This window comes from Struthio camelus, chromosome 3 (genome assembly GCF_040807025.1).
Source record: "Struthio camelus isolate bStrCam1 chromosome 3, bStrCam1.hap1, whole genome shotgun sequence".
Taxonomy (NCBI): domain Eukaryota; kingdom Metazoa; phylum Chordata; class Aves; order Struthioniformes; family Struthionidae; genus Struthio; species Struthio camelus.
In genome coordinates this window covers 957279-983988 of record NC_090944.1, presented here as the reverse complement: position 1 = coordinate 983988, position 26710 = coordinate 957279, and the positions used below count along the sequence as shown (strand labels likewise).

Sequence of the window (26710 nt, the reverse complement as noted above, 5' to 3'; positions counted from 1 at the left end):
CCTTCCCGACCGCCCGGCCCGGCCCCGCTCAGCCCCGGGACACGCAGCCCGCCCGCCGCGGGAGGGGACGGCGGCCGGGAGGGGCCGGTCCACGGGCCGGGCCGCGGGAGGGGACGGCGGCCGGGAGGGACCAGCCCACGGGCCGGGCCGAGGGAGGGGACGGCAGCCGGGAGGGGCCGGTCCACGGGCCGGGCCGCCGCGGGAGGGGACGGCGGCCGGGAGGGACCAGCCCACGGGCCGGGCCGCGGGAGGGGACGGCGGCCGGGAGGGGCCGATCCCTTGGCCGGGCCGCCGCGGGAGGGGACGGCGGCCGGGAGGGACCGGTCCACGGGCCGGGCCGCGGGAGGGGACGGCGGCCGGGAGGGACCAGCCCACGGGCCGGGCCGCGGGAGGGGACGGCGGCCGGGAGGGGCCGATCCCTTGGCCGGGCCGCCGCGGGAGGGGACGGCGGCCGGGAGGGACCGGTCCACGGGCCGGGCCGCGGGAGGGGACGGCGGCCGGGAGGGACCAGCCCACGGGCCGGGCCGCCGCGGGAGGGGACGGCGGCCGGGAGGGGCCGATCCCTTGGCCGGGCCGCCGCGGGAGGGGACGGCGGCCGGGAGGGACCAGCCCACGGGCCGGGCCGCGGGAGGGGACGGCGGCCGGGAGGGGCCGATCCCTTGGCCGGGCCGCCGCGGGAGGGGACGGCGGCCGGGAGGGACCAGTCCACGGGCCGGGCCGCGGGAGGGGACGGCGGCCGGGAGGGACCGGTCCACGGGCCGGGCCGAGGGAGGGGACGGCGGCCGGGAGGGACCGGTCCACGGGCCGGGCCGCGGGAGGCGACGGCGGCCGGGAGGGGCCGGGCTCATAGTGGCGCCGCCCTGTCACGTGGGCCGGGGAGGCGGGGCCGAGACGTGGCACACGCCGCGCGGGGCTGTGCGCGCGGCCGCAGCCAATCATCGGCGGCGGCGGGCGCCTGCGCTCTGGGTCGCTCCGCTCCGGTCGCGCTGGCGCTACGGGGGCCGATGGCGGCGGCGGCGGGCCCGGGCCCGGCCTCGGCCGGCGGCGGCCGCTGGGAGGTGGTGCGTAAGGGCCGGCGGCCCGCGGGCGGCGCCGGCAGCCGCCGGGCCCTGGGCGAGGCCAACGCCGGCCGCGCTCTGCCTTTGTCCAGTGAGTGCGGCGGGGTCACGCGTGGGGCGGCCCCGCCGGGGGTCTCGCGTGGGGCGGAGTGTGGCAGCGGCTGTGGGGTTTCGGCGGGGTCGCCCTTTTGTGGGGGGAGGTCCGGGGGGCAGCTCTAGGGAAGGCCTGCGTGGGGCTGGTCGGGACTCGCGTGGGGGGAGGCAGCGGTTCTGGGGAGGGTCCACGTGGGGCTGGTGTGTTCGAGCGTGGGGAGCAGGGGGAAGGCGGCGGCTCCGGGACGCGTTCATAGGGGCGTCCCGGGGTCCCCCCCCCGCAGGGAGATGCGAGGGGGCAGCTCTGGGGAAGGCCTGCGTGGGGCTGGTCGGGTCTCGCGTGGGGAGAGGTGCCCCCGGTGCCAGTGCGCGTGGGGCTGGTCGGGTCTTGCGTGGGGGAGAAGTGGCGGTTCTGGGGAGGCTCCGCGTGCAGCTGGTCGGGTCTCACGTGGGGGTGGCGGCGGCTCCTTGTGGGGCTGGTGAGGCCTCACGTGGGGGGCGGCTCTGGGGAGGGTCCGTGGGGGAAGGCGGCAGCTCAGGGAAGGGTGTCGTGGGGTCCCTCCCTCGCAGGGGGATGCGAGAGGGCAGCTCCAGGGAAGCTCTGTGTGGGGCTGGCGGAGTCTCACGTGGGCTTGTGGTGGGGCTGGGCCCTGCGGTGGGGGCCGAAGCAGGGCCGGACCCCCGGGGTGGGCGCTGGGCGCGTCCCCCAGCCCCACAGTCTTCGCAGCGCTCTCCTGGTCCCGTGTCGGCCCGCGGCGGCGCCTCGCGGTTCCCTTCCCTGTTCTGCCTCTTGGCTCTCTCGTGACATCTCTGCGACGGGGCCTGATCAGGGACGGTTTCGGTCAGAGCGACTTCTTGTAGCGGTGGAGCTTGAAATTGGTTTTCGCGTTACGTTTGGTAACTTTCCCGAAAGTTGAATGCGATGTTGCAACTCGTTCGTGCAGCTGCCCCTTGCACAAGTTTGGCAGGGATTGTGTTCCGTGCTTATTGTTGAGTTTCCTTATGCACGAGTATTTTCTTAGCGTGCTGTTGTTTGGTGCAAGTTGAAATACTGACTGTAGAGGCTCTGGGTCACTTTCTTCTGTTTTCACTTGTTTTTTTTTTTTTTTTTTTTTTAGCTCCAATTGCTACCTCAGACACTATCTTTGAGTTGGGGTTTGAGAAAACGATGAAGAAGCAGAACAAAGAGCAGGTCCCTCCTGCTTCTGCCCCTGAGCAGCAGCACAGGAGGCATAACACGGGGAAGAGCGCAAAGAAGTCGTCGGCGAGCGATGCCGGGCTCAAGCAAGGCAAATTCCGAACGCTGGAGGAAGCGCTGAAAGCGGTGAGCGTGCCCAGCCTGCACGGGCACACTGCACGCCCCTGTCTGCCGGCTGCTCGTCTCTAACCGATCCTGTTCTTACAGCGGCATGGGTTCGAGGGTGCCCGGATCGCTCCTGACCTGTGTTAACATGGCAGAGTTGAAGTTTCAAATGCTTTTATTTCATAGCCTTCAGCTAGGCTGGCGTTTTGGAAACCTGTATTCTTTGCTGCTTCGTGAATAAGAGTCTCAGAACATCGTTATTAATTCCAGTTGAAAGGAGTGGTACAAAGGGCACAGTGCCCTGTTTCTTCTCCGTCTTACTACAAAAGTTTCTCATGCCTCGGGAGGAGAAAGGAAACTCCCACACCCTAGCCTCTCTGTGTCTGGGAGCTCACTGGGTTGATTAAAGTGTGCCCAGCCTTCCCGCTGGGAAAAATACTTCTTCGCTCTAACTGATTAAAACCCAAAGTGGTCTTATTCGCTGCAGGAGCGGAACAGATGGTACTTAGTATTTGGCGAACCGTACATGGCTAATCTGAGAGATCTTTCTATCTTATGCTTTAGGGTATGCTTTTACTTTAGACAGGAAGCAACACAGCAGTAGATGGCTGGGAGGGAATTTTCTGGTTTCTTTCTTCATCTCCTCTCTGTCTACTGTCTGGGAGGAATCCTGAGAAAGCATCACTGGTGCAAATGTTCTCCCTGTCTTATTTGCTGAGTTCCTCTGGAAGAAATTTCTGCAGCTCATATTCTCCACATTTTAAATGAATCTATAGAACTCATTTGTCTGTTTTCATGGTGTCTGAGCGCAGATTGGCTTTAAAAACAAAGCCCAAGTTAACTCCCTTAAGTTAATGTGCCTCCCAGGGAAAGCCACTGCCTAGCAAGGATCCCCTGCAGCAGCTGTCTGTCCAGCTGTGCCGTTCAATTCCTTTGCTTTAACCCAAGCGCTTGCTTCTTGCTCGTGACTTCTGTTCTGACGTGTCTCTGATCTCCTTCCCTGCTAAAAGGGTAAGGAGTTTCCTATTCCGTTTGTGCTCTTAGTGATGTTTGCTCTCATACCAGCTTTAATTGTGTTGACACAAACAATCAGGCACATACAGCTATTATTATATAGAAGCAAATCAGTGTAAAATGAACGTATGTAATTTTTGTATGTGTCGTGGAAAACATTCTTCAGTGAGAGCGGCCTGGAGCTGGAAAGCATTACTGCCCTATGGCTTTGCTTTGCTCAGCTCATCAGTGACGAATGCTATTGTGTGACTTTTGCTATGTCAGCTTCACAGATAGTTTTTTTTTTTTGACGTGGTAGCAGCTATTTACTTTTTTCTTCCTGTTTTCAAAATGTTTGCTTAAATAGGTAGGAGAAGGATACCCAACTCAAATGTAATAATATGCTAGGACTGTAATGTACCGCTTGCAAAAAACAACTGTGCAAAACTTTGAAAAGCCATTTAAGTCTTATTGTATCTTGTCAACTCCTTGAAGTTAAGATGTGGTATCTGGCCCTGCAAGCTTGTGGGTAATTTGACTTTAAAATTAAGTTCATATGATAAGCATATTTCAGGACTGGTAATACAGAACAGGGAAGGTGGCAGGATGTGAACGTGCTGTACGCATGCATAGTTTGCTGATCATAGGTTGTTAATTAAGTGGCTCTTGCTGCTATTGGCTATTTTCTCCTTTTAGGACCCTGGGTGCAACGTTGCCCCAAAGCGCTGACGCGAACTGGGTGTACAGCTGGCTGTAATGGTGGGCAGGTCAGCGCTAGACTACAGCCTTGTGCTGTCTCCCGTCTAGAGCGTGCCTTCGGTGACGCCACTTGTGTAGCTTTGCATTGAACCGGTTGATCTGTAAGTGAGGTTCAATGCAAGGCACGTAGAAATGAAGAGTAGCAGAGTCTGCACAACTCCTCCAGTTGGTTTGGCAATGCCAGCAGGAAAGTGGAGTGTAAAGCAATGAAAATTGCTTGATCTGGCTTTGATGCATCTGGGGAGCAGATCCGAGGAACGAGAAGAGTATATTTTTGCTGTCTGTGCAATTGCAAGATGGAACTTCCTTTTATTTTTTTTCTAGTATTTTTGAGGCTTTCTGCAGCCTTCTCTTGGTCCTGGGTAAATTCAACTTTCTACATCCCTTTTTTCCTTATTCCTCAGTAGTAGCCTGTATTAATCTGGAGGAAATGTAACAGTTTCAAGTAGGGAATTAAATACTGTTTCAGCACGCCTGCTACTGTTTGTATTAATAATGTGGTGGATTAGAGGGGGGGTGCTGAAAGGTGCAGCACTAGGGAGCTGGTGTTTTCTGTATGGGAAGGGCAAGGTTCTTGAGATGAAAGTTTGGGATGTCTGTCTCTTTACCTGGTAGTTCCTTATGAGCTAAAGCTCACTGTTTTTTTCCCCGTGATTTTTGTGATCAATTTTGTGCACCTTGGGTTGAATTTGTGTAATGTAACGTATGTATATCTTTTACAGCTTGATCTGGCAGATCTTCAGAAGGAGCTGGATAAAAGCCAGAACATGTTTCCCGAGAACCCATCTGTCTGGGTTAAAGACCTGGCTGGCTATCTCAACTATAAACTGCAGGCCCCTAAGAGCGATCCCATGCTCAGTCAGCACGCTCATGGTCAGTGATGTTTAACATGCTGTGCTGTCAGGCTTGTAACACCTAAGCAGTCCAGGTAGAAAGTGTGTGTGTGGTGGAACGTGGCAAACTCTCATGAGAATTATTGTGCTCAGCTTGTGTGTTGTGCTATAATAAATTCCAGGAAGCTAATGCAGCGTGGGGGAGAAGGGCTTGGGCTCTCCAGGGACCTTATCTTCCTGCTATCACTGACTCAGTGAAAAGCATACCATTCTGCCAGGCAGCATGTGAGGGTGACAGAAAGCTTTGAGAAAGAGCAGAAGAGCTGCAGCTCTGTTTTAGGCATCTTGTGCTAAGCAGTAGTGCACAGACACTTCTGCCAGTTTTGAGGTGGCCTTGTACTTCGAAAAGTTGTGTGAACTATATCTCTTCTGGCAAAAGCGTGCCTGTAACTTAGCATCAGATGAGTGCTCTCATGCCTGCAGTAGGAGCGATAGAAGTTGTGGTGCATACAGAGCCACCACTTCTGTGCAGAAGAGACAGCTCAGTCTGGTGCTTAAAAGCAAGCTAACCTGCAGGGCCACGCTCAGGAGGAGCGGGAAGGTGGCTCAGGACATGGCACCTGGAGGAGAAGCAGCCCCGTTCCCGCTCTAGTTCTTTTGTCCCTCCCAAGCTGATGTTGGTCCTTGAAGGAAGAGTTGAAGGAGTTAACTGCTGCGTTAATCATTTCAGCTCACTCGTTGTGAGATTTACCTTGTGCAGGTTTTTCAGGAGTAAAGGTTAAAGGACAGCTTGCTTAAGGGACAGTTTTCAGAAGCATCAGAGTGGACGGGACCAAAACAGTAGCTGGAATGCGAGAGGAGAAGTCTGTCTGCATCAGAGAGAAATCAAGTCCAGCCTGTTCCACAGTCTGTGCGTGTTCCCTGCAAACTGAGATGTTTGGTGTTTTCTTTGCTTTTTTAATAAACTTTTTTTTTTCCTGCCCAAACCATCTTTAATAGGTGTTTAGGTAACTTGAGAATAGAAAAGGTGCACTGACTGTGTTCTTTACTTTACAAACTTACTTAACAATAACATTTACTTATTTAGCGATGTCACTGTAATTTGAGTTTTCTTTGTTTCCAAAGACCAATGAAATTGTCTTGCAGCATATAGAGTTGGCAAGTTAGAGCCTTTCCATAGTCATGCCTTCTCCATGAGAACCTGTAACTTGTATTTTGAAATTCAGGAAGCTGTTCGCAAGTATCCACATTCATCTTTAAAAGAGATACTCTTGCTGGATCTTCCTTTTATGCGTTGTCTGTTGATCCTCTTGAGAGCGCTTGTTACTGAGCTGACAATGGGTAATACAGCATAACAATTTTTTCAAATCCTGCGTACATCCAGTGGTATTAACATTTAACAAAAAGCAATCATTTATTGCCAAATTAAACACACCTAATGCGAGAGAACTGAGAAAAGTTGCTTGTTGATCATGCGGTGTATGGGAAACTATGTGCTTCTCTGTGGATCGTATCACACCTGCTAGGCAAACTTTTCATTGTAGCTGCAACTGATAGTTTCATTAATTGGTGCTCATTAAATTCCTTCATACGATTGTATTGGCTTCAGATTATCCTTACTGTCTTGTGAACAAAGAGCTGAAGAATATCATCAAATCCCTGCTGGGAAGATCTTCCAGCGTGCTGGAGCTCTTCTTCGATCACTGTATTTATACAATGCTACAGGAGTTGGACAAAACTCCAGGTAAGAGCACAGCCAACATAAGTTTAAGGGCATTACAGCATGCATATTAAATCCTGCTAGCACAAGAGGTTATTTTATGTGGCAGTCCGGTATTGAGGAAGATTTTTGTGGCTATAAGAATTTTTTTACTACTTGCAGTTTGTTGGCAAGGTTTTTAAAAGCTCTTCTGAATTCTGCTGTGTAGAATGTGAGATGAGGACCTTGTTCTGTGCATCTTGTGTTCCGTGCAGGCGTTGTTCCTGCCCAAGAGGCTTATCAATATGATGAAAAACACTGCTTCTCAGACTGCTGGGCTTCAGACCGACTGCTCAAGCCTGAAAGAACCAGAGTAGGCCATGGCTGGGTGTGAGCTATGAGCCCCCTATGGCTCTGTCAGGGAGAGAATTGCGGAGTGAAGACCATGTGGTGGAAAATGCCTTTCTGAAGGCTTTCACTTTGTGGCATGTTTTGCTACAGCTTTCAAAATTGGATCTTTTGGCCCTATGAAGCTTTATAAATGCTAATTCGTTGCTGTGCTGTAGTAGCTGCATTTCCTGAGAAGTGAGGAGTCCCAATCTGAGCTTTCATGCTAGGAGGGAGGAGAATGTTTCTTGCCCTCTTTGCGAATGGAACATGCGAACACCTGACCATGTTGCCTGACTCTTCAGGCAGCCAGAAGCAGCATCCTGAATGAGAGTGGTGGCCTGTTTCTTTCAGTAGTATTAAATACAAAACCTAAATGTTATGTTCAGTGCCACTACTGTTGAGCAGTTAGTTGCTGATTGCTTTAACAGTAGCATCTGGCTGCCACCTATCCTCATAGCCCTGAACTGTCGCTATGCTGCCTGATGTGCTAAACGCCTTGATGGTTCCTGACTTGGTTTCTAAAATCCAGCTCTGCTGACGACTCCTAGAGCCATGTTTCCATGATATAAAGTGTTTGGCGCAATGCTTGTTTCGGGAGTGCCTCCATCTGGCTGCTGAATCCTGCCTTCTGTTGTGCTAACCCAACTGCTTGTGGGTGGCAAAAGCGTTTTTCCGTCTGGGTCAGATTCCTAATTCAGTTTACAGCGTGGCCCCCTGAACAGTTGTAAGTGCAGTTGTGAGGAGATGTGTTATAGTGCAGAGCTGGACCAGACCAGCTGCTAGAAAGGGAGTAGAAACTCTTTGGACCCTTGTTGTGGGGCTCTGTGTATTGCAGATCTGTGGCCCTGGGTGCAATTTGCTTCTATCACAAAAAAAGAACTGACTGATGAAACCTGAAGGATAAGAATAGTACAAAATAATGTTTTAGCAAACAGTCACAGTACTGCTTTGCTCTGAGACTTGCATTCATGTTTCATTCCAAAAGATCCTTTACTTTCATCTGAGGTTGCTCCAGGCTTCAGTCTGTGAAGCACAGGACCTTAGGGTTCAGTTAAGGCTGTGGCCATGCTCCATGCTAATCTAACGTATCACCGCTGCTGCAGCCTTGCCCTCCAGCCACACGCTTCTGCTCCCCTGGCATTGGCTCTCGTGCCTGTCTGCACGGTAGGCTGATTCTGCTGGCTAATCCGGCATAAAAGTTGGACCTGTTCCAGAGCAGGTAATGTAAGCAGCAGGTCTGTGCACTGGAGAGCAGGACTGACCCTGCAGGTGGCAGCGAGCCCCTTCTGAGGCTGAGCTGTGCTGCCCAGCCATCCCCTGGGCATAGCGGAGCAGGAGGGGCTTGTTGAACAGGGTCTGGGAACCACTGCTGTCCTCTTAACCCTTGTTCTTTTGAATGTAAACAAGGGTGAGGTTAGCCCTAGAAAGTTCCTAGACTTGTGGCTGTGACCATGCTTACCTATTGACTAACAGCCTCTTTGGAGGGTGGAGCTGGGCCAGGGGATTTTTCTTTGGGAAGCTATTGGTGGTATTTCCAAGGGACTGTGGGGTGGGAGCCCTGCAGGGGTGACGTCCTGGGTAGGAGGCTGGTTGGAGGGAGAGTGGAGAGCAGGAACAAGGAGGAAAATGGAGGGAGCAGAACCCAGACCTCTCTGGTGACACTCAGGTCTGAAGCTTGCTAGCTAGTGAGCAGCGAGCAGGATTTGCAGGTGAAGGGGGTCATTAGGAAAGCTTTAAATACCCTTCCTTACCTTTTGGGAGTATTGCAAAAGGAAGGGGTGTGCTTGAAAATATGTCCATGAATTGCTGGGGCTTGAGAACATCCCTTTTGTGCTGTGTTTTAGGGGAGTCTTTGCACGGTTACAGGATCTGCATTCAGGCAGTGCTGCTGGACCGGCCTAAAATTGCAACGATGAACTTGGGCAAGGTGAGCTGAATGGATTTGTGGTAAAACCAGCAGTGTTCCTCCTCTTTCCTCCCTGAAGATCCTGCTGAGCATTCGGAATGGCCACGCATGTCTCATAGCCAGGCCATGAACAATCAGTTTCAGTTAATTAAAACTTTTTTAGGAGCTTGTCCTACATACAAACATTTCATGCTTTTAATGTGCTTGTAGCCCATACAAAAGGGATCAGCATCTCCTTTCCTCCCCAGATATGTTGTAAATGCTGTCGTCCTACTGTGTCTGCCCTTTGAAGATCGTGTTCAAAGCTTGTGCTCCCTCTCCTCGTCACATGCACTCATGCACTAGCCATTCTCAGGGAGCAGGGAGGGAGGTCTGCTGGTTAGCTCTGCGTGCAGCTGCTAGGCAGTGATGGGACAAGAATTAAAATTTTTGGTGCAGCTGAAGTAAGCAGCTGAGCATGTGTTTAATGCAACTTGACTGTTATCCTCCACCACTTCGTGTCAGAAACTCTGTTTTTCCAGACTGTTGCAGTTTTCAATCCAGCATGCCTTGGGCTAACGCAACTTTTGGTCGTCGTCGTGGGGGCTCTCCTGATTGCTAAGCTGTCCTTCCTTAGTAGTGACAGAGCATGAGGCTCCCTGGGCTCTGGGAGGCTGCACCCTGCAAGGCCTGGCTGAAGCTGAAAGCTTTGTAGAGCCACTTTAGTCCTGTGGTGGTGGCCCCTTGAGCTGCTGTAGAGGTGATGCACAACACAGGGTCTCTTGTTGGTTGAAACAATGGGATGAAGCGGACTGAAGTTCTTTTGAATTAACTTTTTTTCATCTCAGTACTTGGAGGTGTTACGGTCCCACCAGAACAGGCCAACGAAATGCCTTACCATCCTGTGGGCTCTGGGACAAGCTGGATTCACGGACCTCACTGAAGGCTTGAAAGGTGAGAGCTTCAGAGGTGATAGATGGGAGTTGTGCTCAGAAGAAGCTGTTTCCCATTTGCTTCCCTTTGCTTGAAAACAACAAGTGTTCGAGGTAGCAAGGGCAGGTCCCAGTCACACTTGTGTGCACCATGACTTCATGTGGTGTTTTTTGTTTGGGTGTTTAATCTGCCTAAAAGCATGTCATCCTACTGTTGAAAGTACTCGAGCCAGATGGAGATGCAGTGCGTGGCAGAGATCCTAGGGGAGATGGGTACAGACAACTCTCAGGTGACACTTCAAAATTAAGTTGTCTCTGGAACTGTCATATGTAACTTTGACTGTGAAGGCACACTGAACTTGTGGTGTCTGCCCAGAGAAAAGGCTGGTGCCCAGACAGAGCTCCAAGGGCAAGGCATTTCCATTGCACACTGAACTTGTTAGATGCTTATTTGCGAACAAATTAACTGATGTCCCTAGCATTTGAGATGAGGGCTGGGATTTAGGAAGCTTGTTTCTTGGCATAGCAATAGAAGATAACGTGTATGACACTAGTGGCTCTTATTAACTAGTCGAAATAACTACCCTTGTTTATACCTTCAGTTCTTAGTCGTGCACGTTAAACATTAGTTATCGTTGCAGAAGGGGGAGTATGGTTTGTGTTGAAGTGTATTTACAGGTGCTTAAAACTCAACATTTAGAATGGCGACATCATAGAATGGCGACATCATACAGCTGTGTGAAATGGCTGATTTTCATGGCTATTTGAGATGTAGTAAGAAGTATGTTTACAGAAAGAGTAAGTTCAGATCTGCTGCTAAGCACCAGCTGACCCTCTACAAAGACAAAAACTAACATTATGGTATCTAGTCTCTGGACAGCATCTTTACCTTACTGAGACAGTAGTGCATCACTGAATCTCAGCAAGAGCTATTTGGCCTGGCCAAGTTATGGAGCTTGTTGGCACTGCTGTTCCTCTGAAAGCACCCGAGGTTGCTCCGCTGTGCCGTAACCATTTCTGAGGGATCTTCCTGTCTGGTTGCCTGCCAGATGTTTTGAGTGGGGAGAAATAGGGTAGGGGTTTTGTTTTGGGTTTAAATATAAATGCAGTCTTGGCACTTGAGTGTTCCTCTACATTTCAGTCACTGCTTGAGGACCTAGGAGTGTTCACGTTTATTAAAAGGAGCTCTCACGGCTACCCAGTACGTAGAGGTACTATCAAAGATCCCCATCCTCCCGGTGCTGTCTGACAGCTTGCTCTCTTCTGCAGTGTGGCTCGGTGTTATGCTCCCAGTGCTTGGGATCAAGTCTCTCTCCCCATATGCTGTTGCCTACCTGGACCGACTGCTGATGTGAGTTACAATTCAGTGTTATCGGGGTATCTTGGTTAAGAGTAAAGCCTGCCCAGATTGCTGGATGTTTTTTGTGTCTGCATTCTGCTTGTGGAAAAAGCTTGAGTGTGAGCATGCGCAAATGTGTGGAAGAGTGTGAGCGAGCTGGCGTGCTTACTCTCAGAAGGTTTTGGGGGCTCAGCACTGGAAGATCTGCAATGCAGAAACTTGCAATAAAAGTTAGCTTGTATCTTAAATCTTTCAGTTCCCTGTTGTGTTGGGTGTCCACACAGCATCAGTAGTGTCTACTGACGGTGTCTAATGTCTTGACTTCATTGCTGGTGACTCTCAAATGTTTCTGCAGAAACATTGGTTTTCTGCAGAGGTTTCCTCTCTGCTGCTGCTCATGTCTTTCCTAAAATGAGGAGGCCAAGAGCTTGCAGTACATTAGGAGCAGAATCCATCCTAAGCTGTCTCCTGTGACCTTCTTGAGAGCGTCAAACGGCCGTGAGTTGTCCATCTGCTCAAAGTTTAGAACGGCCATGCTCAGCGCCTGCAGTAGCTGGGAGTGCAGGACAGAAGTGCTTTGATGCTGCAACTCAATATCGAGTGGCCATGGAAGACTGAGCTCAACTCTCTACAGGTGCAAGGGCTTGCTCTACCCTTGGCCATGTCCCCAGGAAAAGGACCCCTGCCACTCTGACCTGCTCTGCTGGGTACAACTTGGGTCTAGCCTCAGATTCCTTAGCAAGCTGCTGGTGCGGTGGTGTGGATATAAAATATGTGCCAGCAGTGAGCGCTGTTACGGTCACTGAGCTCTGCTAACCTGTGTGTGTGTGGCCAGAGTGGCTGAGGCACAATCGTATGTTCTGTCATGCTGCACTGAAGCAACAGGCTTCCCCTGGGTGCAAGTATGTCTTTGCTTGCCCTAACTAGTCTGGGAGAGATCTGCTCCAGTGGTTTGGAAATCAAGTGGTGTCTGCCCAGAGAAAAGGCTGGTGCCCAGACAGAGCTCCAAGGGCAAGGCGTTTCCATTGCCGCAGCCTGGTGCTGTTAGATTGAACTGGTGCACTGAGGTTTCCAGCTACAGGGTGAGGTGCTGGCAGAATGTCAGCTGTGCTCGGGTAGTTGTATTTCCCCTTGCAAGTAAGATCAAGGTAGTGTTTGACTGTGGGTTGTGGAAAGCGGGTTCTGTCAGTCTTAGCACAGGTGAGCCTTACTGCTGTGTCTGGTGCTACAGCCTGCAAGACCAGGAGCTGAACATTATAGCAGCAGCTCCAACATCCAGGGTCAGAGAAAGCTGTGCGTCGCGCAGCATAGGTCGCGCACCCAGAAGCAGTGCACTGTTGGAGGAGTTTAGGTATGGCGACATAGCAGACACTGCAGAAGTGGAGATGTGGGGGTATCTTCTGGAAAGCTGGGAAGTCCTAGAGATTGAGTGCTTTTTTCCCTGTTTTGGAACCAAAAATGTTGCCAGGTGATTTTATGGAAGCTTATTGAACCCAACTTAGCAGATCCTCCTAATTTTGACAGGAACCTTTATTTAATTAGTTTTCTAACACTTGAACAGGCTTTTCCTCTCTGACCAAGTTTCATTTTACCTGCCATCTCTGTCATAGGCCTGCCAGACTTCCAGTTATCTGTAGTCTCACAGGAAAGGGAAAAAAAAAAAAGTACATCATACTTGATTTTAACATTAGATGCACAGTTATTTACACCTTCCCTCTTGTAACTAAAAAGGAAGTGCCTGAACCTGTGCGCTCTGCCTGTAAACCCCTGCTGGAAGTGTGTCCTGCTTGTTAAATGGGGGAAGCAGAAAGCTGAAAAGATGAACAAGAAGGCAGAGGTGCTACCTGACACTGCAGGCCCCTGGAAAAGTGAAGCAGAAACGCTTTCAGAGTAGCTGCGATCTGATCTGGCTAGCTGCTTTCCTCCTCTGAGTTATTCTCTAGGCTGTGGCCTAAGCACTTGTGGTTGTGGATTTGTGTTACCATCACCACGCCATGTATAAGTATTGTCTCCCACACCCTATACTTCATGTCAGGCCCTTTGCAAAGCTAACAAGGGACTTGGTCTTCTGTCACAGCAAGCACATCCTGAAATGCAGGACAGCCAGCTGCCAGCACAGCGAAAACCAAGACTGAAAGAGGTGTGGAGTCTGAAATGTTGGTCCTACACAGCTGTGCTTTTCGTGGGAAAGGGTATTGCCTCTAAAGTGCATGCTGATATTTATGCAAAATATCTTTAAATAGCAGCAAATGAAGATAAGTTTGGTAGTTAGAAACCACCTGTCTTTGTCTGAGCAGTATTTCCAGTTAAACTGAAACTGTTTTTGACTTGTGGGAGAGTCTTGCTTTTTGAGGGCAGGTGCTGGCCCTGGAAGGGAAACTGTTTTCAGCATTGTAGACCCCTTGTTCAGGAGCGCTGTCAACTGTCTGCCCAGGAGCACAGCGGGCCACAGGTCACAGGAATTGTTTCTGTTTTGCAGGATGCACCCAAATCTGACCAAAGGCTTTGGTATGATTGGGCCGAAGGACTTCTTCCCCCTCTTGGACTTTGCCTTCATGCCCAACAACTCACTGTCACCCAGGTAGGCCTGTGCTACACTCGAGCTTGATGCTGAAGCATGCCTCTCCTATTTAGCCTATGTTTAATGCAAGTTAAGAAAGGGGCTGTGAGGTAAAGCAAGCATGGCAGGCATGGCTGGCAAGAGTGCTTTTTAAGTTATGTTGAAAGTTGTCTTAAGGTCTGTAAAGGATGGAGAGAGCACTAGTATCTTAATTTGTTTGACTCTTCTTGGCTCAGCTGAAACTGATGGGACGGTTCTCATAGTCAATGTGCCTCGGGCATGCGCTGTGAGAGCAAAAAGGAAGTCTTTGTAGCAGCTTAGTCTAATCCTGCTAAAGAGCTCTGAAGAGCTGCCCCCCTTGCTTGAAGCTGGCATCTGAGATAATTAGGGGAGAGTGTCCTTTCGCAGAAGACTTTTGTGGCTGGTGCAGCTGTATCTGTCGAGGAAAACTCAGCACTTCTCTGCCAGGCCAGCAGCAGCGGGATTCCCCAGCTCAGGGAAGGGGTAGAAGCTCTATCAGAACAGGAGCTGGAGGAGCTTCCAACAGGTTTTGAGACCAAGAGCATGCAGAGCAAAAAGAGTGAGAGAGGAAGAAGCAATGATGGAGGAAAATTCAAAGGGATTGGAAAAGGAGAGGCTGGAAGGCTTGTGTCTGCATCATGAGAGAGCTCTCAGATTAGGTGTCCTTACTAGGCCTGAATTATTCAGCGAGTGCTTTGTGCGTCCTTAGAACTGTTGGTAAACTAGGAGCAGAAACAGGATGGGAGGTTGTGTAGAAGGCAGGAAAATTACACTCTTGATATTTTCTGGCCTTCTTTTTACATGTGCAGAGCTATGCAAAATCCTACACTAAGGGAGGATTCAATTCTGATTACGTTATGAATTTCAATCCTTTGTAGTAATAACACTAGACATAAATTAGCGAGACTGCTGGCAGGACCTGCGGCAGGAACGGAGTCAGGTGGCAGCTGGCGTATCTTGCTGAAACAGGGCTTGTTCTGTTTGCCATGGAGCTAGTGCAGCAGGAAAGCAGGCACTTCTGCAAGAGGGAATTCTTGTTGGATGTTGTCCTCTGAAGGAGCAGCTCCTCTGCTGCCTCCCTGGGATGCTGAGCTGGTTGAGAGCTCTGCAGTAAAACTGTCTGGGATTTCCTCATTTGTGTAGGATCTGCCCATATGATTTATGGTGAAAGTAGAGAGGATCGGGGTGTGAGGAGTCTGGAAGCAGCTCGGCTCGGAGGAGACGTCCTGACTCTTAGTTCCAGTGTAGCCCGCTCTGAGGCGGTTTGACAGCCTGCTTTGCCTTTCAGGAGCTCTGCCTTGCATTCCAGTCCCCTCCCAAGCAATTGTGCGGAGGGCGTGAATGAAACTGCTGCCTGCAATTTCAGCAGCCTTCATGCGTTGTCTTCTCAGCCTGCAGGAGCAGTTACGGCAGCTGTATCCTCGACTGAAAGTACTGGCGTTTGGCGCTAAACCAGAGACGACGCTGCACACCTACTTCCCTTCCTTCCTTTCCCGAGCTACACCAAGCTGTCCTCCTGACATGAAAAAAGAGGTGAGCCCTGGGACAGGTGGCAGCATATGACTGCCTCCCTCTGATACAGCAGGGCTGGCCCTACAGAGACTCTCTGTATCTGTGAGCATCTCCGCAATTGGCTCAGGGCTGTGCCTGCCCTTGTATGCCCATGAGGGGAGGATGACAGAAAGTTCCCCCCGGGGTCCCATCATCTCAGCTGCATCAGCTCTGGCTTTCAAGGGGCTATACTGTGAACTATCTAACTCACCGGCACAGCAGAGGACTCACCATCTCTCTTGCAGGCTTAGCTCTCTTGCGTTAGGAGGCTGAACTGGCAGATGGGTCGGACAGGTGCCATAACGAGTGCGAGATAGCAAGCACAAGCCCTGGTAAGGGAGGAGAGTAGGACCTTTTTGTTCTGGTAGCAGTGAACATTAGATCGGCTCATCCCCTCTCATGGAAGAGCACCCTAACTTGCCTCTGAGGCATTAAGGAAAGATGGGTTGGGTTTGGCTGTCCTGCAGCTGCCAAGGGAAGAGTGATTTGAAAAAGGCCTTGTTGAAAGAACATAGGCTGATGCATGTACTTCTTTCGGGCTTGAGACACTTGTGACAAAGAAACAAGGGAGGGTGCAGGCCAGGGGTTTTGTGCTTTGGATGAGCTGCTGCGTTGGTGGGGCTGGGTGTGCAAGTGCCACAGCAGCTCTGAACAGATGCTCGGGGGGAGGGAGAAGTGGACTAGAGAGAGCTTAGCGCAGAGGGCAGTTTGCTGCATCTTGGATGGCTGAGATGGATGGCCCATGTCTCCCGTGCAATTAGCGGTGGTGGAGCAAGCTGAGTCTTGATCCAAGACTCCGCAGTGGGGCCTGTTGAGCCAGGCAGGGAGGTTTTCAGAGGTGATGTGGAGGCTCAGGGTCTGGAAATGTCAGACCTGTGAGTGTTTGGTACCCTAAGATCTGGCTGGGAGGAAACCCCAAACTGGCAGGTACTATGCTGGCCTACAGTCCTGGGCATGTCATGTCCCATGAGCCAAGCTCAATTGACTTGAGCCCCTGAGGGAGAGAACTGCGTGATCTGCTAGAAAGCTATGCACAGTGTGCTTTCCTTTCCAGCTTCTGAACTCCATGAGCCAGTGCCTGAGCGTAGACCCTTTGAGCTTCAGCGTCTGGAGGCAGCTATACACAAAGCACCTCTCTCAGTCGAGGTAGGTATGTGCATCCTGCTTGCCGTTGTCCTGAGCAGGATCAGCACGAACCTGTTAATTAGAGGTAAGCAGCCACTTTCTCTTGTCTCAGTTTAGCCCATGGCTGCTGGGCATGATGGTTTCTTGTGTGCAAGGATGCACAGCTTGCACCTGCTCTGTCTGCCTGTTCCCAATTTCATCTCGGGAAGCTGGTGAAGACCAAGGCGATTCCAATCAGAAACTACCTGTTGTCTGGCTAGCTGGGCCTGTGTGCCGGAGGCAGCAGAGGATAACTGTCAGATCATCTTCTCGCCTCCTTTTGGCACCCCAGAACTGGGCTGTGGTGCTACCTGAATGCACCTCATACAGTACGCTGCTCTGAGAGCAGGTGGCTGAGCAGAGAGCAGGCTGCACGGTACGGCCAGTGTGGCCACTGGCCGCCTTCAGAAACTACTCTGCTCCTTGCAGGCTGATTTCCCTGGAAGGTTACTGGCTTTCTGCACTAGGCAAGTGGTAACTAGACTTTTTAAGTATTGAGAATTTGGCCCACGATAGGGGCCAGTAACATGGAAAAGACCGTTGCTCCTCTGTGCTGCCCCTTTCATAGGGGTGAAGTGGGGGATACTGAAGGAAAGGTGCTTAGAGCAGAAGCAGTACCTGCCCGCTTTGCTGGGTTTCTGAGCCAAGGCTGGTCTCCTGGCTGGCCACTTGCGCCTTTTCAGAGTATGTGGGAGTGTGTTAAATTGCCTCGGCAATGCTGACTGAGCCCTCTATTTTCTTTTGTCCCACAGTCTGCTTCTGAACCATCTGCTGGAGTCTTGGGACAGCGGCAGCAAGAAGGTAGGAGTGAACTGTGAGAAGGAGGAATTATGTGGGGCAGGGAAGTGAAGTACGCGTGGCTCCTGGAGATCCTTTTATAAGCAGCACCCATGTGGCATTTGTCTGTGTCCAGCCCATAGTTCCTCCAGCATCCAGGCAGATCAGCTGGGTGCTCTGACTCAGGACATGCATCTACCACTGTGTACTGGTTTGAGAGGCAGCACTTTGTCCCGTCCTGGGGATGGATAGCACAAGCGGCCATTTGCGGAGCTTTTATTTGCTTATTGAGGAGAGCCCTTTTCCCTAGAAGTGCTGTGCTGAGATTTGGATGCTCTAGATTCAGTTTCCCATTAGGCCTTGCTTCCTTTGGTGTTGTCATGACTGGGGGCAGTAACAGTGGTCTTAGTTCAGCCATCTGCAGAGGAATGCCAATATTGCTATTGCTCTGGAGCATTGGCTTGTTGGGTCAGCCTAATCTATAGCTGTTGAGGCACTCTTTATCTCAGTGGTGGAAGCTTTGAAAGTGTCTGCACAACCTGATCTGTCCTGCAAAGTCCTGGGTAATTCTGCCCCATCCCATGCTCTTCTCTTGTCTGGTTCCCTGCGGCCAGTGCTGCCTGGCTTTCCCGTATCCTTCCCTCCTGTGTGGAGTGCCACCGGCCCAGGTCAAATCATGCTGCTTCTCTGAGGTTTGCAAGAAAGATACTTGTAGTTAAAGAGCACAGCACATGCCCAGGGTGGATTTTTCACTGTTTCCCTTTACAAGGGTCTCTGCTGGACTGAGCCGTAGGGGGTGGACGGGGGACAATCGCTGGAGGGAGCGAATGACTGGTTCTGCCTGGCTGCTGCTTGTGGCGTGCAAGTGAGCTGGGCCAGCACCTGTGCTGGTTTGCTGTGTCCTGGTCAACAGCTCAGTGCTTGGGAGGATGCAGAGCATGCAAAATTGGCTTGTCTGGGTGTGTGCTGCTTGATCCATGTGGATGCGTGTAAGTGAATGTCCAGAGCAGGCAGCAGTGGGAACGAGAAGTGTGGTGAGAGCAGAGTGCATCTTTGACGGATGGCCTGGGGGGACGCCTATCTGAAGGCAGTGTCACACGATGACTAGCCACCTCGTTGAGCCCCTGCAAGTCCTGCCAGTACTGGGTTGTGTGGGCACGTGGTCCTGCTGGTACTAGGTTCTTGGTGCCGTGCTGCTTTGTCTGTGATGAGGTTCTTGATTTCCACAAGGTGCGACAGTCTCTGCAGGAAACGGTTCGTTCATTCAAAGTAACTAATGAAGAACTTGCCGCAAGAGGGCCGAACAGCGACCAGGATGTAGCAGCCTGTGATGCTGCTTGCAAGGTAATTCTTGCATGGGAGAAGCCCAGGGCAGGGATGGGTGGTGCCTCATATCAGCCATCATCTGGACTTCTTCTCTGTGCTGGAGGTTACAGCTGGTCTCGCTCCCACTTGTTGGCACATACGAGGGTTGCTCGGTTCCTAAGTGAGGGCCATACAGTAGCAGTTCCAGGGTGGGTCTGCAGGACACGCTTGGGACAGATGGTGCTGGCTCTTGTCCATTCTTCCAGCTGCTCAGCAGATGATGCTGGTTTTCACTGCAGAGCCTGGGGTGGCGAAAGCACCCGCAAGTAAGGCATCATGCTGTGAGAAGAGTTGTGTGGCTATACAGAGTGGGGGGAGATGGAGGGGCCTGGCACTAGGTTCAAGGTTAAAGAGCGGAGAGGGGAATACACAACGGGACAGGAGGTGGAAGAAGAGAAAAATGCAGGGACAGAACTGCAAAGAGGAGGAGCCTAAAATTAGTCCTTCCATCTGTGAACAGCAACTTGATGTTTCAAAGGGTTTCCATTGCTGCTGGAGCCTCCCTGGGCCTCTGGGGAGGCAGCGCGGAAGCTGTTGTATGTGACGGAATCTGTTACTTTTGTTCCTTAAGAACTTGCTGCACAAGATGAAGGGCCGTGGCTTCCCCTGGTCTCGGCTGCTGCTTGTGATCCTGGTCTTTGCAGCTGGCTTCCTGATGCATGATATCCGGATGCAAGGGTCTTTCCAGGGTAAGGTGTTCACTGCTGTTCTTGTAGCTTTGCGAGAAAGGGGATGTGATAAAATGTCCTTGGAGGACAATAATTTCACTGTTTTCTTGAGTATATGTGACTGACTTTGAGAGATGTCCTTCCACACCCTTACCTTCCTCGTGAGTCTTTGTGCTGCTGGCTTCCTCTTAAATAATGTGCCTCTACAGATCTGTATTTGAATTGCCTGTGTTTTGGGGAGGAGTATGTAAGCTGTGTTGAGTGAACAGCTGTCAGCAAGTTGCGCGGACAGTATTCCTCCAAGACTCTACCTTTTGCAGTCTGGAATGTTTCCCCTGGGGCTGCCATAACCCAGATTTCCTGCATGCATTGGAGTTTCTGTGCCACCTTGTCTCCTCACTCTGAGCATGTTCTGAGACATCTCACAAAGAAAACTGGGCTGTGCATCCCCTGGATAGAAGCCTTAAGGGACTGATATGCTGTGAAGAACCCCAAGGCCTGGCTGTGGATGCAGCAGCTTTTGAAGCCTAGAGATCTAGCCGAAGGTTTATTTGGGGAATTGCTCTTTTCTCTTCCAGCCTCCTCTTCTGCTCGCATACTTCGTTCTTCTGGCATTCTGTCTGTCTCGCAGCAAGCCTGGCATAAAGTCTCCCACTACTCCCTTGAAGGATACAGGTCAGTAACAGTTGTTACAGGCAGACAAATAAATGTCTAAACATGTCAGAAGTTGCTAATGCAGTACACAGTGATTTCTGTAGGGAGTCCTTTTTCCTTGAAAAGTGTTCCCCAGGTGTTTCTGGAAGTGCTTTTCAGCTCAGCTCTTGAGTTCTCCTGTTCCCTTGGCCTGCGACAGCAGTTTCAAGGTATATGTGTACTCCTGTTGCTTTGCTGTTGATGTTAGGGTAGCTGGCACTGCCCGCAGCCTTTGCTGTGTTCCAGGTGGTTGGAGAGGAATGTACCTGTTTATTACTCCCAAGCGGTAACCATATTGGAACCAAATCTGAAGTTGCTTTGGGCAAAGACCAGCGAGACGGCTCTATATATTTCTGAGAAATGTTCCTCTCAGCTATCTTGGATCAAAGACAACCTGCCCTGGTTCATTGAATGGGTAAGAATAACGTGCTGTCTCCAGCTGCCAGGAGAGAGACGAATGCCTGCGTGACCACTGCCTGGTTGGGCTTAGGAGATTATTTCAAGAACCTGTGCTCTCTGAGGGTTCACATCAGATGGCAGCATTACTGGCAGGAGAGCAAGAAGCTGGGTGAGAGGCCCATACTTGGAGGAAGAGAATATCTCTATAGCTGCTCCTGTCCTTACAAGAGGCTCTGAGCTCACCAGCGTTGGTCAGGGAGCTGGGTGAGAAAGAGGCTCTGTAGCAGTTTTCTGATGCTTCTGTTTCCCCCATCGCTGTGGTTACCCCAGCCACCTTCAAACTGCTCGACAATGACAGTTTCAAATGTTCATGGAGAAGTGGTCTCAAAGATAATTCATTAGTTCCATGAGAATCGGTGGTTTGGTAGAGGATGACTTTTAGCATCCCTAAAGAGCAAGCAGCATAGGTATCTTGTCTCTGCTTTTCAGGGCCTGCCTGGCTGGGTGGACACATGCTCATGGGTCAGCTGTGCAGGGCCGAAGTAGGGAACATGGGGAGGGCTTGGCAGTGCCAGGGAAGTATACAGTGAGGGAGGGAAGGGGAAGTAATGCCAGGCTGCTTGTGGAAAAGCTTGTTTTAGCGAAGAGCTTTGTTTGTGGGCAGCAAGGACGCTTTGCTCCCTGGTTTATCGCACCTGGAGGTATTAGCATTTGGGGTGCTTTGCCCAGCTCTGCTCTCCCTGGTACAAGACAGACATGGATCTGCTCCAGCAGATCCAGTGAAGGGCTACGAAGACGATTGCAGGATTGGAGCATCTGCCATACGAGGAGAAGCTGAGAGAGCTGGGACTGTCCGGCCTGGAGAAGAGAAGGCTTGAGGGGGATCTTATCACTGTGTATAAATCCCTGATGGGAGGGGGGAAGAGGATGGGGCTAGGCTCTTCTCAGTGGTGCCAAGGGACAGGGCAGGAGGCAACAGGCGCAAACCGAAGCACAGAAAATCCTGCCTGAACACGAGAAAACACTTCTTCACTGTGAAGGTGGTTGAATATTGGAACGGGTTGCCCAGCGAGGTAGTGGAGTCTCCATCCTTGGAGATATTCCAAACCTGACTGAACGTGGTCCTGGGCAGCCTGCTCTAGATGACCCTGCTTGAGCACGTGTCAGACTAGGTGATCTCCAGAGGTCCCTGCCAACCTCAACTGTTCTGTAATTCTGTATCCAAATCAAGCCTGTGCCTCGGGCCCCTATTGAAGGGGAAGTTGGTGTTAAATCTAAACCCCCTTTCTCTGCCCCACCTGCAGCTGCAGTCCCGGGTCCCAGATTCCATGCTGCACTTCATGGAGTGTGTCAAAGAGCTGTTGCTCTTCCTCGTAAGGAGCTGCCTGCTGCCGTTGCTGGAATACGTAGCCACAGCGCTTGAGCGAGGATGGAAGCACTGTGTGGACTCCTGCAAGTGAGCATCACTGCCGTTCTTGAGCCCTGTATGCTGCAGACTTCAGTTCTGCTTTGCTCCCCTCTGGGATGCTCTTCGAGGCCCAGCTGTGACCCTTGATTGGGGAGGGAGCAGAGAGGGGTTGGTTCCCTTGTTGCGGGAGTGAGATCTCTCCCTGTGCTGGCTAAGGGGTGGTTTCTGACTTGTACCCTCCTCTGAACAAGTGCTCTGGCAGAAGAGGTGTTAGAACATGGCACCACCTGGCTGAAGTGATTGACCTAAGGTCCTGCAGAGAGCTTGTACGCTGTTGAAAACCAAGTGTGTATTGTGGGTAACACAAGATTGGTGCCTCTGCCATAGAACCTGCTTCCTTCATAAATACTTTGAGCTTTTCTCCTGATAAAATGCCACGTGTGTTCATCCTTTCGTCTCTGACCCCTCCTGGGGACTGAGAACGTATGGATCTGTGAGCTTTTGAGAACTGTGCTTCAGCCCTCCCATTACTGCTGGGATGGTGGCTTTGGTAAGCTTGTGTTCTCCTTGCAGGACCGGCTCCATGCTCCCTCCTGGGAGAGGGCAGGAGGTGGCATGGACTATGAAGGAAGAGGGCAGATGTTCCTAAGCAGGGTGTTTCAGAGGTGATTTGAGACCTCTTTCTGCAGTGCTTGAGGTTCACAGCCAGATTCAGTGAAACAGGATGATATGGGAGGAGGAGTCTAACTGGCTGTTTGTCAGCTTTCTTAACTATCTTATTGGCACCTCTTAACAGAAGCCCTGTGCAAACTTGCTGCCGTTCAGGTAGCTGGGCTTGCTCTAGTTTGGCTCCGTGCTGAGCACACATGCGCTGCACTGCGCTGTGCCCCGGGAGGTGAGCTGTGCAGCAGCCGCTGCTCTAAGAGCTGCTGGAAGTGGAGGAGGAGCTGGGGCAGTTCTAGCTCTGTTGCTCCCTGCTCTTGTACTGACGCTGCATGAGAGTTAAGCCAAGCCAGGCTGGGCGGGACCAGTGCCTCAGAAATCCTGCTGGCATGTGTGTTCTCTGGGCACCCTCTGGGACATAGTTTCCCTGCAGCAGGCTGCTGCCGCCTGCTCTAGCAGCTCGCATATCCATCCTGGGCTTATAATGTTGTAGCTGGGTTCACTGCTGCTGCCTGTCTGCCCTTCCCCGCAGCCTGTGGGTTCCATGCATGTAACCTGTTCTCCTCACTTTTCCAGTGGAGAAGTGTCGTGGGACTGCATGAGAGAACATCTGACAAGCTTTACCTATTCCTCTTGGATTTATCTGCAAAACACAACCATAGCCGTCAAAAACTGGGCCTTGGCTATGATTTCTGGACACTAATCTGCTCTCTGGAGAAGTGGGGTCATGGTCAAGCCATTTCCTGATGTTCCAGTCATGGAGGAGTGTCTCAGCTGTGCATTTCCAGTGCAACTTGCACTGGCTCTGGGGTAGAGAGGTGGCAAAGGAGATGCACGCAGGGATTTCATGCTGGATTCAGGGCTTACAGGGGAGGCTTCTACCTGGAAAGTAACGTGCCCAGGTTTTACGCACCCTGTGAATTAGCTTTGGCTTTTCCTGCCCCACTTTCCTGTCTCTAGGTCTTAATTGGGTAAGTGATCTGCTTACTGTTCTGTGCTTTGCTGTCTGCAAGTAAGTCTGCCCTGAAACATCAATCAATCAATCAGGTGTTGATACCCAGACCTCTCTCATCAGCCTGCCTGAGGCTTGTATGAACTCTGCTGTTTCTCCACCCACATTGCTCAGGCAGCTGCTGGGGAGCTAGTGTCCTGGGTAAATGAACTAGACTGATTTTTTTTTTCCTTTTAATCAGTGCATGTACTTTTTGTTCCTTTCTGAAGACATGTATCGTGTGGAGACTGTCAGAAGCACCTTGACTTGACCAGTCCCTGCAGCCCTCTGTGGCTGGATGTTCCCAGGCCCCTTGCTGGGTGTCTCTGGGACCTCCCGTTAGGAACAGGCTGCAATAGACAAAGCACTTGTGGCCCTGGCATGTTCCAGTTACAGTGACTTCAGTCCCTGAGAAGCAGTGTTTACACAGTGTCAGAGTTGTTTACAGCAGAGCTCTACCCCAGGTCTGTCCACTCCCTACCAGCTCAGAGGCTGCAGTTGCAGCTCTCAAAATGCTGTGAAACTGGGCAGGAGCAGCTGGCTGCACACATGCGCTTGGGCTGCAGAGCACAGCAGCAGCTCTCCAGCTGAGCTAGAGCGCCTGCCTGGGCGGTCAGGCAAGGGCTGCGCGCTTCCCCTGTGCTCTCCGGGCTGTGCTGCTTGTAAAAGGGCTTGTCTAGCTCAGAAGTGGCCCCGGGGCAAATGCTGCTAGCCAAAGAGATTCAATGCACAGGAGCAGAAGCAAGGTCTGTTCCCCGTGGGAGGCCCTGCTGGAGGCTGAGCTGCCCAGCCCCTCTCCACCCCGGGGCTGGGTGGTTTGCACCGATGGGTTCCCTGTGGGAGCAGGATGTGTGCTGAGCCCTGAGGCTGCTGGGGGGGCAGCGCACCCAGGTTGGGGGGCAATGTCGTCTTTCCCTCTCCCTTGCCTGCAGGGAGAGCTTGTCCTGCTTTGAGCATGGGCTGGCCCTTTCCTTGCACTGCCTTAGGTACAGATCTACCAAGTGCCGCCTGTGTGCAGCAGCCTCGGGGTTAGAGCAGCCCAGGCCGAGCGCTGGGGCAGGGTGCTCTGCTGCCCCGAGCAAGGCTGCGCCCTTGCATGCCACTGGGCAGGGACGGCAGGCGAAGCTGGCCTGGCCGCTGCAGCAGCGTGGGCGGCCAGCCTGGGGGGAGAGATGCCCTGGGGGGGCCTGGGCTGAGCCGACACGGCAGAGCCCTGGGTGCTGTGGCTGGCATGCAGAGCCCTTCCCGGCTGCTCTGCTCCAGCAGCTCTGCCGGGCAGGAGCCTGGGCACGGCAGCCCGGCCCCGCTGGGCTCTGCCTCCCCGCTCCCGCAGCCTGGTTCGCCCTTGTGCACACTGGCACAAAGCAGCTCTTCCTCCCCGGTGCTCCTCTCGCTCCCTCCGCGCAGCAGCATCTCTCCGGGCCACGGTGCAGCGCTGCAGCAGGGCGCCTGCTGCGGGCACCTTTGCTGGTGGCGGGAGAGGGCAAGGCTCACCGCCCGGCTTTGCCCCCTCTCGAGGGTGCTGTATGGCAGGAAGCACGCGAGGAGCAGTTTGGAGCTCGGCTCCCAGTGCCTCCGGGGCCTTTCCTCGGAGCTGCCGGCGTGGGAGCCGTTTGCGGCAGCCTCGCCCCAGCGCAGCGTTTTCCTCTGCCTCCCCAGGGCTGGGGGAGCCCGTGCTGCCGGCCCCGCAGGCGCCGGAAAGCGTGTGGGGCAGCGGGACTGGGTGCAGACGTATCTCTACAAGCCATATTGCAGCGGCAGCGCTGGGTGGGGGCTGCCTTGGGGCCAGCTGCGTGTGCGGGCCCTGTTTTGCTCCAGCAGCCCTGTCGCTCCGCTGCCCCCAGCCTCCGTGCTGGGGTCGTGCTCGGGGCCGGTGGGGGTCCGGCGCGCTGGGCACCGGCCCCCCCCTGCGCGCAGCGTGCTGCGCTGGGTGTCCGCACGCCGCAGGGTGAGCCCGGCCGCTCCCCGCGCGGGTGCTGGGGCGCCCGGCAGCGGGACCCGCCGAGCCCCCCGGGCAGCTGGCCCCCAGCAGCGCTCCCAGGTTACAGGGCACTACTGCAACTGTACAGGCCTCTTCCCAAAGAAATAAAGGGAGATATTTGAGCTACGGGCTCAGTGCTCTGTTGTGGGCTGTACGAGGTGCGGGGGGGGGGGGTTGCGGTGCTGTCCCCCCCCAGCGGCCGAGGACTGCGACTTGGAAAGGCTCCTTCCCGTCTCAGGCTGGTGCCTCTGCCCTGCGCCGGGCTCCTCCTGGCTCCCGGTGCAGCGTGCCCGGGGCTTCGGCGCTGCTCCGGGGCCCTCGGGGACTGCCTCCGAGGGAGGATGGGGGCCCTGCGCAGCCCTGCCGGCACCCGCCCCCGCTCTGCCCTCCCGGAGTCCTGCGGCGAGACCTGCCCCGCTGTTGCCCCCGGACCCCGGCTGGGTCCCCGAGCGCAGCGCTGCGCTGGCAGCATGCGGGAAGGGGGCCGGGCCGGGCCGGTGCGGGGAGCGTCGGCAGCGCCGGGAACGGCCTCGAGGGCAGCGGCCGAGCCACGCGGTGGCCATCACCGCGCCTCGCGGCAGCCCGTCGGGACCCTGTAACTGGGCAGGGCCCGGGGGCAGTGGCTGTGGGGTGATCCGGCACGTCACTACTGGTCCAGCCCCTCAGCACGGGGTCTGACCCCTTGGTACCAGTTCAGCCCCTCGATACTGACCCCGCTGCTGGTCCGGCCCCTCGGTGCCGGCTCCAACCCTTCGGTGCCGGTCTAATCCCTCAGTACTGGTCCGGCCCCTCGGTGCCGGCTCCAACCCTTCGGTGCCGGTCTAATCCCCCAGTACGGGTCCGGCCCCTCGGTGCCGGCTCCAACCCTTCGGTGCCGGTCTAATCCCCCAGTACGGGTCCGGCCCCTCGGTGCCGGCTCCAACCCTTCGGTGCCGGTCTAATCCCTCAGTACTGGTCCGGCCCCTCGGTGCCGGCTCCAACCCTTCGGTGCCGGTCTAATCCCTCAGTACTGGTCCGGCCCCTCGGTACCGGCTCCAACCCTTCGGTGCCGGTCTAATCCCTCAGTACGGGTCCGGCCCCTCGGTACCGGCTCCAACCCTTCGGTGCCGGTCTAATCCCCCAGTACTGGTCCGGCCCCTCGGTGCCGGCTCCAACCCTTCGGTGCCGGTCTAATCCCTCAGTACT

General features: G+C 53.4%; 1 protein-coding gene across 1 annotated transcript; it reads left to right on the top strand.

The window, feature by feature from the left end:
* The first annotated feature begins 1004 nt into the window (after positions 1-1004).
* Positions 1005-25647, top strand: TMEM214 (transmembrane protein 214). Its single transcript, XM_068936368.1, has 17 exons — positions 1005-1149; positions 2270-2475; positions 4929-5079; positions 6649-6783; positions 8973-9055; positions 9862-9967; positions 11215-11296; positions 13764-13865; positions 15257-15398; positions 16471-16562; positions 17333-17381; positions 18588-18701; positions 19294-19411; positions 19969-20065; positions 20330-20498; positions 21787-21938; positions 23130-25647. The coding sequence occupies exons 1-17, from the start codon at positions 1005-1007 to the stop codon at positions 23254-23256; spliced, it is 2070 nt and encodes a 689-aa protein (XP_068792469.1). The 3' UTR covers positions 23257-25647.
* Positions 25648-26710: the final 1063 nt, after the last annotated feature.

What these genes read in the sequence shown, in the direction of transcription:
- TMEM214 (XM_068936368.1), top strand. Translation starts at nt 1,005, where the DNA reads ATGGCGGCGGCGGCGGGCCCGGGCCCGGCCTCGGCCGGCGGCGGCCGC. An exon ending in TGGAGGAAGCGCTGAAAGCG is followed by an intron (nt 2,476 to 4,928) that starts GTGAGCGTGCCC and finishes TATCTTTTACAG; the next exon opens with CTTGATCTGGCAGATCTTCA. An exon ending in GGAGTTGGACAAAACTCCAG is followed by an intron (nt 6,784 to 8,972) that starts GTAAGAGCACAG and finishes GCTGTGTTTTAG; the next exon opens with GGGAGTCTTTGCACGGTTAC.